The sequence below is a fragment of the Pecten maximus genome, chromosome 14 (genome assembly GCF_902652985.1).
Source record: "Pecten maximus chromosome 14, xPecMax1.1, whole genome shotgun sequence".
In the NCBI taxonomy this organism is placed as follows: Eukaryota; Metazoa; Mollusca; class Bivalvia; order Pectinida; family Pectinidae; genus Pecten; species Pecten maximus.
This window is the reverse complement of record NC_047028.1, coordinates 2,136,574-2,149,031: the sequence shown is the minus strand read 5'-3', so window position 1 is coordinate 2,149,031 and position 12,458 is coordinate 2,136,574. Positions and strand designations below refer to the sequence as shown.

The following is a 12,458-nucleotide window of genomic DNA, read 5'->3' as shown; positions in this document are numbered from 1 at the left end:
TAATACAACGTTGGTCCTATGCTGATAACTGTAATACAACGTTGGTCCTATGTTGATAACTGTAATACAACGTTGGTCCTATGTTGATAACTGTAATACAACGTTGGTCCTATGTTGATAACTGTAATACAACGTTGGTCCTATGTTGATAACTGTAATACAACGTTGGTCCTCTGTTGATAACTGACATTGATTCACTGCCAGAATTCCAATGTCATTTTAATTTTCGAATTCAGCTATATTTCAGCGTCTCTTCAAGGTTCATGTTCAACGTTGATTCAGTGTTGTATCGGAGTTGCTGGGCTGGTTCGTCCATTGACAGTATTATATGACATGGTGGGGTATCCTGCTGGGTGTCTTCGGCAGTTTGGGGTAGCGCTATAAAGTCGATATCAGTACCGTACTTTTATAAAATGGCAAGCACGAGGATACCGTAGTCTTCCAAAGCACACATATACACCACACGCATGCATCTTCACACAGGGGATACCATTGATATTGATAGAATGTTAAACAATACAAAAAAGGCAAATCATAGATGCTCTATTTACTTTAAATAAAACGTTGACGACGTCGTCACCGTTGCTGTCGTCGCCGAAAAAAGCAGCAATCCATTCTCGTTTTCTTTGTCGCAGGCGAGAACAAAATGTAACGAATATCTAAACAAAATAGCTGAAATGTACTTGTAACAACTGTACATTTACCAAATATTCTGTTTGTTACATCTATGTCAATGACATGCTCTTAGTATCTCAAATAAAACGTGGTCAAACGTTTCGAATACATAATACGTGTGTTCTTTCATTACAGGTATCCATCATTAGACGCCATATGTGGAGAGTAGAATGATATAACGGATTACAAGACACCGAGACTTCTACTAAGGACAATGACAACCTTACGTATAGGGATGTTCACGCAGATTTGGTGCTTGTTGATGATTGCTAGTGTGGAAGTGTTGTTAGCTGGACATACTAATCAGACTAATGTACCGTGCTGTAGTTTTGAACAGAAGACAGCTGGGAAATACCCTAATTATTATCGAGACGTACCAATGATTCCTATGGTGATTGTGGTAGATATAAGCAAACGCCAGCGAGTGTTTGATCAACTCTACCGACGTAATACAGGCCTATAATTTCCCTCTGAACCACAGAGTAGTCGGGTACTTTTTATTTTTGTGCCAAACTCCATTGCAGATACGCTTCATAGACGCCGAGTTACAAGAAAATGCATTCCCTAATGTAATCGGATATTTACAAGTTCGCGGCTGTATTCTGGACAATAGTGTTGACATCTTCTCGAGTATCGTAGATATGAGTGTGTTCGTATTCCGTGAACACACTGGATTCGTGACGGCTGGACCGCCAACTTCACGTTATAATATCAATCCAAATGTGGTCAGTCTCATGATCAGTGACGTGAACGTTTCCAACGCAACGGAGATAGTCAGCATATTAAAAAAACAAATCAACATTTCTTCAACTGAAAGAGATATCCCTGACAGGTTTGGCATTAGTGGAATTTCCCAACGATTTGAAAAACAAATTTCCAAACTTAGAATCTTTAGAAATGCCGAATAATTCCCTCACTTATCCACCGAATGAGTTTCCATGGAATAACAATATATCTACCCTTCCACACAATCTCTCGAGATCTCAGTATCTACAACAACAGTACGCAGTCTCCCGCCATCTTGATATACCGCCAAACAAATACGCCCGGCTGTTTAATTTGAATGATAATGTCATCACCAATTTATCTCACTTCAGATTCCACGGAACGCTACATATGATAACCTTGGATAGCAATGGTCTCTGTGATATTGGTGAAGACTGTTTCGGGTCCGTATCTGGTTTACAATATATTGGACTGGCAAACAACAAGTTGACGTTACTTCCGGTGCTTGTTTTTAGGGGTTTATATTCGCTTCGTCACCTAGATTTACATAATAATACCATCTATGATTTGTATATGGGTATTTTTAGCGATTTAACAAGCCTGATACATTAAACTTGGGATCGAACCACTTAAATTACTTACGGGATGGTATTTTCACCAACCTTACAAGCCTCCGGGAGCTTCTACTAGACGGAAACAGACTAACCTCATGTGATGGGTCTTTCCAGCCTCACAAGTCTTTATATCTACAACATCTAAGTCTGAACAATAATCCTCTCCGGGATATACCAGTCGACATATTCTACTCACGGAAGTTTACGGAGCGTGGATTTACGTAACACAACAATTACGTTGGCAAGTTTTTCTGCCTTTCTTCGACATCTGAATCCAAGTCTATTCGGAGCCAGTATTGTCGAATCTTCGAGTGATTCACAGTTCAATATTCTTAAACCCCCAAAGGAAATGAAAAAAATAGACTTGACTGGAAGCAGCGTCCGGGTGGTGAATCCTGGTGTTAACCTGGATCACCAGGTTACACAAATATTACTAGCCGTCCTCATCCACTACCACATCAATCTTGACCAGAACCCACTCAGCTGCTCATGTGACATTATACCTCTAATCAACTTTGTACACAAGCATGTGCAGAACGGAACGTTCAGCCGAAGTGACTATTTCTTTACTGAGTGGAAGTGTATCTCTCCACAAGAATTTATCGGGAGACAGCAACTTCTAGTAAAAGAGGAAGAGACATATTGTAGGGTGAATGTTTCGTCGTGCCCAGTCAACTGTCTCTGTTATGAACGGACATCCTCACATGTCATCATCGTTGACTGTCGAGATACGGATATGATGTCCCTACCTTTGAGTCTGCCAGAGGGTGTCCTGGATCTCTGGTTTCAGCGAAACAACATCACGCGCATTGAGACCAGAAACTACCTTCCTCGTGTTCGCACTCTGTCACTCACTTCAAATCAGATAAATCAAGTCGACCGAGACGCCGTGTTACAGTTAAACATAATTGAAAATATTCATTTGTCTTCAAACAATCTGATTAGTCTACCAGAACAGATCCAATACCTCCATCTGGCCGAGCTGACCATCACTGACAACCCGTTCTCATGTGACTGTCACTCATTGTGGATGAGGTCGTGGGTAGAACGTAATAAGGACGTGGTATTGGACTCATCAGTAGTGACTTGTAACACACAGCTAGGTACCGCAAGGCCTCTTATCAAAGTTCCCACCTCCGAGTTCGTATGTAAAAATGACTTTGATGCGAAGAAGCACGTCATCATTCCAGCCACTGTATCAACTCTCTCAATAAGCATTGTTCTTTGCCTCGTCGTTCTCGCCTGCATTTATAGACTGGAATTAAAAGTATTTCTCTACATTTATGTTGGTATCCGTCCGTTTGACAATAAAAAAACGCTACAGAAGAAAATGTTCGACCTCACTATTATTCACTCCTCGAACACACAGGAGTGGGTGAATACAAACCTGCTACCTCTACAGGAAAGTAATGGAATCACGCTGATAGACATCTGTAAAGACTTCATCGCTGGATTTTCGATACAGGACAACATCACCTGTGTTGTAGAACAGACGCGTCAAGTCATGTTTGTTCTGTCGGAAGACTTCCTTAACGATGAGCGATTACAAATGGCGTGGGCGGTATCTAAGGACAGAATAGTTGATAGCGGGGTCGGCTTCATGTTGTTTGTAACAGAAAGCCTCTCCGTCTCTGACATACCAGATTCAGATATGGCTTTTCTGATGAACAAAACTCACTGCCTCACTACCAAAGAACGGTTTATCAAGAGCAAGCTACTTTATATAATGGAATTCGAGAAATCGCCAACAGACAAATATATAGAGCCAGACTTACGCAGTATTATAGAAAGGCGAAACTTAAATCTTTGCCAGGCCCAAACTGAAAAATCCTCCGACATTTTTCTGACATATTCAGACGAGGGTAGGCCTTTCGCTTGTCATGAACTATATCCACATCTACAGGAAATGGGATATGATGTTTCCATGCCGGATAAGGACTTTATTCCAGGTGTGGCGAAGGATGAAAACATCCTGACTTACCTGAAGGCTTCCTATCACACACTCTTCATAATGTCCACGGTCAACTTTGATGACGAATGGGCAGTGTTTACGTTCCGCGAGGCTCTTCAGCGGTCACGACGGGAGAAGTACAACCATCTTATAGTAGTTCGAAATGGTAATGTACATAGGAGTACAATAGTGGACGAGGAACTCCGACACTACCTCCAGTCTCACGTAACTCTTAGGTCAGACGACGAGGACTTCGAAAGGAACCTGCGACGTAGTATACGGCCGCCATTTGACACCTCGTTTAAAAATCTTACTGATAAACACACTGATGACATTGTTTTAGAAATGTGAAATGAATGCAATGTAGGATTGTTTTATAAGATTTTTTGTTGGCCATATGTTCTATGATAGAGACGACAAGTCTTTATAATGAAGTATTGCCTCGTTATCGGTGTATTTCGTATCGTACATGTCAGAGACCAAAGATACTTTCTGTCACTTCGGCAGTATAACATGATTTTAATTGTTTCACCAGAAAAAAATCCTGATTCTGAATACAGAGATTAACTACTGTGGCATAATATAATGGACTTCAAAGTAAGAGCCGCTTCGCTTTGGGCTGTTTCTACAAATTGGGCTCACTACACGAATACTCCAGCTAAATGGCATATTCGAATACTGGTAAAATAAACGCTTTGTATATATACAAAACGACGCATTACACTTGAGTTTATATTTCAATTTTCAAAGAGCATGATTTATTTTTAAAACACCTCCAGTGTATATCAAGTATATATGTATTTCCCTTTAGCATTAAACAATGCTCACATATATATGCAAAGTTATATATTTTGTTGTAAAAATTATTGACTATGTTTTTTTATGGATAAGAGTTTGTTTACAAACAATGCGCGGAATGGTCAGCTGGGAGCTGGAGGTGATGAGGCTTTGCGGAATGATACACCAAGAAAATTTTATCAAACAAAAACAAAAGGATTATTTGTATATATATGTATATGGCAACTTTTTTAAATTTGAGTTTAAAATTAAAAAAAAAACATTTATGTTTTACTATTTGGTCGAATATTTTCTATCTCGCTACGCGGATTCATACAGTTTGCAAACAATTTTTTTTCATACCCCGATGAAACTAAAAACAAAATAGACATGTATAAAATGTAAGTTAGGGGATGGACCAAACAATAGTCATAACTGGAGATAAACACACACAAATATGATATTGATCTATACTAAAGGTTGAAATCTCAACCGTGTTAACCAGCTTAATTGCAAATACTTTCCAAGATAACATCGCTCTTTTTTACGTACAGATAGCAGTTGGATAAGTTTGAATGAAGAATGTCTGTAAACCTAACGAGCTAGTAGACTTTTTTCAATTATTAGCTCAAAAGGTCGACAAGATTTGGTCGAGCAACCTTGACCTGGTATAACCAACCCTCGAAGGTTCGGTAACTCCATTAAAACCGAAAGCTTACATAGCATCGGGCAAAACTTGTCTATGGATGTTTTACATTATTTTACGAAAAAATTATACTGAATATAGAGTGTCTCATAATTCAAACTGATGAATGGACATCAGAAGGGTGTTAGTGGGTATGTTATGTGAGTGGGTATGTGAGTGGGTATGTTAGTGGGTATGTTAGTGGGTATGTTATGTTAGTGGGTATGTTAGTGGGTATGTTATGTTAGTGGGTATGTTAGTGAGTATGTTAGTGGGTATGTTGGTGGGTATGTTGGTGGGTATGTTAGTGGGTATGTTAGTGAGTATGTTAGTGGGTATGTTAGTGGGTATGTTAGTGGGTATGTTGGTGGGTATGTTGGTGGGTATGTTGGTGGGTATGTTAGTGGGTATGTTGGTGGGTATGTTAGTGGGTATGTGTGGGTATGTTAGTGGGTATGTTGGTGGGTATGTTAGTGGGTATGTTAGTGGGTATGTTGGTGGGTATGTTGGTGGGGTATGTTGGTGGGTATGTTGGTGGGTATGTGTGGGTATGTTGGTGGGGTATGTTGGTGGGTATGTTAGTGGGTATGTTGGTGGGTATGTTGGTGGGTATGTGGGTGGGTATGTTAGTGGGTATGTTGGTGGGTATGTTGGTGGGTATGTTGGTGGGTATGTTAGTGGGTATGTGTGGGTATGTTGGTGGGTATGTTGGTGGGTATGTTAGTGGGTATGTGTGGGTATGTTGGGGGTATGTGGGTGGTATGTTAGTGGGTATGTTAGTGAGTATGTTAGTGGGTATGTTAGTGGGTATGTTAGTGGGTATGTTGGTGGGTATGTTGGTGGGTATGTTGGTGGGTATGTTAGTGGGTATGTGGTGGGTATGTTAGTGAGTATGTTGGTGGGTATGTTAGTGGGTATGTTAGTGAGTATGTTAGTGGGTATGTTAGTGGGTATGTTAGTGGGTATGTTGGGTGGGTATGTTGGTGGGTATGTTTCGTGGTCTGTGTGCGGTATGTTGGTGGGTTATGGTTGGTGGGTCTGTTAGTGGGTCTGTTGTGTTGTTGTCGGTTGTTGGGTTGTTGTGGGTCTGTTCGTGGGTTGTTGGTGGGTCTGTTGGTGGTCTGTTGTGGTCTGTTGTGGGTCTGTTTGTGGTTCTGTTTGTGGTTTGTTGTCTGTGTGGTCTGTTGTGGTTGTTGGTGTGTTGGTGGTCTGTTCGTGCGTTGTTGTGGGTCTGTTCGTGGGTCATGTTTCGTGGGTCTGTTGGTGGGTCTGTTGGTGGGTCTGTTGGTGGGTCTGTTCGTGGGTCTGTTCGTGGGTCTGTTCGTGGTCTGTGTGGGTCTGTTCGTGGGTCTGTTGGTGGGTTCTGTTCTTGGGTCTGTTGGTGGGTCTGTTCGTGCGTCGTGTGGGTCTGTTCGTGCGTCTTGTGTGTGTCTGTTCGTGCGTCTGTGTGGGGTCGTGGTGGTATTTACGTGGGTCGTCGTGGGGTCATGTTAGTGGAGTCTGTTTGGGTCTGTTCGTGCGCTTGTGGGGTCTGTTTCGTGCGTCTAGTGTGGGTATGTTGGTGGGTATGTTAGTGAGTATGTTAGTGGGTATGTTAGTGGGTATGGGGTATGTTAGTGGGTATGTTGGTGGGTATGTTAGTGGGTATGTTAGTGAGTATGTTTGGGTTTTACCTATAGTTTACTACATGTACGTGTATTTTGATAATTGTATTCTGATGCGTGACACTAATAAAACAAATTTGAATTGAATGAAATTAAATTGTATGGTTAACACATTGACATTCAAGTCTACATTTATAATATCATTTGGTAAGATTTCAGGAAACATACGGGTTTTGCCCAAACGGATTTGTGTAATTCCGTGGCGTTTCATAGATTCTTAATATATTTATATAAATATGTCACGGTTCCCTGCCATCTGTCAATTAGATACAATTATCCCAATATAATACGTATAATATATTTACCTACACCGTTACCTACCACGTCACACACTCTTTACCTTAATGATAGGTTAGGTCAACTTGGCGGATACATGTATCATTCTAGGCAACATTCTGAAGCTATTTCATATTTTACTACTTCGGTTACATTATTTGGTTACACTGATCTGTAAAACTTTATTTATTTTACAACTATTTTTTCAAACGTCGCTTCGCGAGGCGACTTGAAAAGATTCCTGAAAGATCGCCATTTGGACCACCTATTAGTTCTACATCCCGATAGATATTCTGCTTTAAATCATGCAAAACAAGTAATAATACCAGAAGATAACACAGCGTGGTACCGAGAACTGTGGAACGATACGGGACGTGTCAAAGGGGATAAACTACGTACCTACAGGCGTGTTGAATACTTTTTAATATACCTAATAATAATAATATAATTTTATGTATGTAATGACAGTTTGTTAGGAACATGGTTTAGTCCAAAGCTAGATATGTATACAAGATAAATTGATCATCATCGTAACTAACATTGTACACGGTACAACCACAGCTAATAAAACTGGTATTTTAGTACAGTTTTCATCGTTACGTCAACAGCTGATGTAACCGACAAAGTGCATGTTATTGTGTTTCATCAATAACTAATACTACTGGCATTACAAAACAGGTTTCCTATAAACATTAATAGCTGGTGTAACCGACATGTACATGTTAATGTTTTTATCTGCAACTATTAAATACAACTGGCGTTATAATACAGGTTTCATATAAACATCAACAGCTGATGTAACTGACATAGTATGTTTATTTCATCTACAACTAAAACAATTGGCATTTTAATACATGTTTCAAATAAACATCAAAAGCTGGTGTCACTGACATTGTATTTTTGTTTTATCTACAAATAAAACAATTGGCATTTTAATACTGGTTTCATCATTACATCAATAGCTGGTGTCAATGACATTGTTGCGTGCTCATCTCTCCACAGCCATAACAATAACTTGCTAAATCCAGAGACTTGTATATCAGAAGACCCATCATGCTGTGGCCCCATAGTTCGGCAGTAGACGATGCTGTGTCGAAACGAAGACCCATCATTATTATCATCTTTATTTACTCCACAAAGAAGAGCATGATAATACAAATACAATCAATGTAACGTAGATAATACGTGACTATTTACATAGTGATATCAAGCAAAAAAGTGCATGCGAGTTCACAATATAATTTTATATACATATGGTTAATTATCATAGATATAAGTTGAGTAGTATATATGTCTAATATTCCATGTACATAAAAAAAAAGTAGATGATGCTGTGTCGAAACGAAGACCCATGATGATGTGGCCCCATTGTTCGGCAGAAGATGATGCTGTGTCGAAACGAAGACCCATCATGCTGTGGCCCCCATAGTTCGGCAGACCAATCATGCTGTGGCCCCATAGTTCGGCAGACCCATCATGCTGTGGCCCGTTAGTTCGGCATGTATTGTATGATATACAAGTCTCTGCTAAAGCCTAGGGTGTTTTAGCGCTAAGGCCCGAGTGGCTTTCGGATTGTATGTCAACAAAGTTCGTGCTTACAGGCTTGCAAGGTTTAATCATTTAACAGGACATCCAGTAGGATTTAAAATCTCAAGACTATCCTGAGTGTCAAATAAAAATCCCGAGAGTCAAAATATAAAATGCATAAAAACTTGACGGTCAACGATTAATCGTTTTCAAACGTATACTGATATCAAATATAATGTATGTATTTTTCAAAAACATCAGTTCAATTGAATGCTTCTTCCAATGTTTCCACATATTTATAGATAATAACAATTAGAAAATTCAGTTGTAATTTCATTAATCCTTTTCTATCTATACTGAATTAGTATAATAATTATAATTAATTAAAACTATAGTATTTTTTATCTAACTTAAATAGATAAAAATGAAAGAAATTCCTTACTTTAAAAAACTTGTATCTGTCTAAACTTCTGTTTTTATGCGTTGAATTAATTGAGAATGATTTAAAAAAAACATCCGTTATTTTTTTTAGCCCACCCTTAAAATCTACTAGCCTGGCAAAATAAACTTATTTTTTTAAATAATCAAATATAATAATTGCATCTTCAATAAAGACCCTTGTTTTTGTCAGAGACGTCTCTCTGTTTCTATATCAAATCCATGTTTATAAGTTTCGTTTGAAAAAAAATCAATATCTTCCTTTTTTATTATATTCTTTCCCAGAAAACAAACGTTTAAAATCAGGAGAGAGAGAGAGAGAGAGAGAGAGAGAGAGAGAGAGAGAGAGAGAGAGAGAGAGAGAGAGAGAGAGAGAGAGAGAGAGAGAGAGAGAGAGAGAAAATTTGAATACTCATCACAACAGTCATGGCCGCCGCCAACAGCATAGTGCCGATTTTTGTGAGAGATTGGCTGCAGTTCTATTCCATTATTCTCAAATAAATTAAATATACTGATTTGTTTGTAAATATTGTTAGTTTGGGGTTTTGAATAACTTGTTTTGAAAAATCTACGTTGCAAATAACATAATTTCACTTAGGTAAGGTTGATAATTGGAGACTTCACCTGTGACCCAATTTGGCGGCAGTCGGACTTTGTCACGGTTGACTGACTCTTGTAATTAATCCCCAGGGGTCAATTAGTGTCACTGACCATAGCTAACATACACTTTGATGAGTCTGTATATTGGACAACACATAAGACTTACATACAGCTCTAGTTTTAGTCAAAATTTGAAGCGTCAAATTGACGAGCGGCATGTAAATATCAAGTGTCAAATTATTTTTTTTCTGCGTCAAGGCACTGATTTAAGGTATTGATATAATTATAAAGACATGTTTGCAAATAAGTTACGAAAAGATAGCACCAGAGACTTATATAACTAAAACTAATTAGTATATAGAATGTAGATCTCTAATAGCACTAAATTTATCGTTAGGCCTACTGCCAGTAGAACTTAGCCTTACCAGAGACCTATATTAATTCCTTACTGTTGTTTGTGTTAAAAGAACATTTACATTCCGAGCAAATATGAATTATAATAACTATAAACGCATATGTGAATATATTTATATACTTCTTCTAAAAATATAAATACATTCTAAATATATCTATTTCACTTTTCTGGCTGTGACAGACTTTAGCTTAACCTACTACGCTAACCTCGACATTATGGAATAGTGGTATTTTATAGATAAGAGGCTATTCAGTATAACATTAGTTTTCCCCCCCTTCAAAATTCATCTTTATACTATATCTTTATTGCAAAATAAGTTAACAGAATGATGACAAACCTTACTGTTTAACATATCTGTGCACTTTTGCCACCATAGATATCACAGCAGTCAAGTAATTATACAAAATACCAGTTTTATATCATTTTGATATGCCCTTATTATAATGATTTAAGGTTAAGATTTATGAAACAATATTATCATAAAAGACCATCTGTTTTTAAATTAACGCAACTTCTAAGTGTCCATAATGTAAGAGAATTGTCCAATTTAGGTAAATATCTTTACCTAGCATCAAAAAGGCGTAATTGAAAACTGTATTGATCATATAGACAAATGTATTATATATAGATATTATCTTGGTTATTATCCTCTATATCTTGATAATCATGATATGTTTTCTAAGTAAACAATTTTGAAAGATACACGTATATATTTTTTTCGAATTATCGTTTCATCTAAAATGTAAAATGAATTTATGATATTACATGTCATTGCACCATAATATGATATTATGATGGTCACTCTCCTTTTTACTTGTATAATTTATTAATTGATATGTTATCACATGTTGTCATTTTCACCATTTTCACGAAAGGCCTACGGAATAAAATGAAGTGAACTGAACTTGGTTCGACATTATGTAAGATGTTTAGCCGTAGGCAATCCATAAATGTAACTTGTTATCTTATTTTTACAATGTATCATAATGTATTATACAATTAATTTTACACTAGCATTGTCTCATAATCCAATCCTGGTTGGGTGTCAGTTCTTAATATAGACCTATTTTATTGTATACTTTTAAACTAATTTTTCCATGATGTATTTATTTAATATGCCATGAATTGTGATACGTGACAGTTTAATAAAATAAATTATATTGTTCTATTGCGAAACGAGTTATATTCTTCTTGGCCCGGATTGAAGCGCGCGAGGTCTTACTGTAGAAGAAACCGGAGTACCCGGGGAAAACCCACGTGGTAGGGTAGGTGACCCCATACCTGGGTGAAAGGAAAGTGTTACCACTCTGCCGCCCGACCAACCATATATTTACTAGTTCATTAAAATAATTTTGGTTTAGAATCCGGATTCTTGTTAATATGTTGATGTCTTCGACGAGTTACCATGATACTTTGTTTAAAAAAAAAAAAGTTTTTGAAGTAACTTTTGTTTTTTTAATATAAAAGTAGCAGAAAAAATATCAGATATTAATATTTTTACTTTCAGGAGATTGAAAGGTTATTAAGTTTTTTCAATTCAATTTATTGGCTGTGTGTCTCCATGCCCATGAGTAGATGTGAAACAGAAAGACATCTTAAGTGGAGCACGAGTTATAAAATTATACAGACATAATCTTATTTTTTGTTTGGATATGGTCATCGGAGTTACCTCCCTTCTACTACATATAACTCAATGTGTCCTAGGCTCGGTTATGACCGGAACAATGACGTTAAGCCCATCAATCAATCTGTCTGCATTTCCTGACAGACCTGCAGATGTTACTGCAGACCTTGAAAGTCTTTGTCAAAGCTCGTCTGAAAAAAGCAAAAAATCAAAAGGTCCGTCTTAATTCACACGAACAAAACTGGTTCACGAAAACGGCTCGGTACCCAGAGAGACATGTACTATTCCATTTGATTATTGGTATGTTTAATGGGAATTGTATCAAACATCGAGATTGCCGACGAGAGAAGAAATGACAATCTATTGTTATTATTATTGAATGCATTATTCAGTTTATCGCATATTATTTGTCTGGAATGCATACCAAAACAAATCTAATTTTACTGGACAAAATAAAAATATCTAGATGGTATCGCCCTCGTTTGT

General features: G+C 37.6%; 1 protein-coding gene across 1 annotated transcript; it reads left to right on the top strand.

Moving 5' to 3' along the window:
- Positions 1-2,166: 2,166 nt before the first annotated feature.
- Positions 2,167-4,922, top strand: LOC117342601 (protein toll-like; the record flags this gene model as incomplete). Its single annotated transcript, XM_033904798.1, has 1 exon — positions 2,167-4,922. A coding segment is annotated over one exon (2,151 nt), but the record flags the coding sequence as incomplete, so codon positions are not given.
- Positions 4,923-12,458: the final 7,536 nt, after the last annotated feature.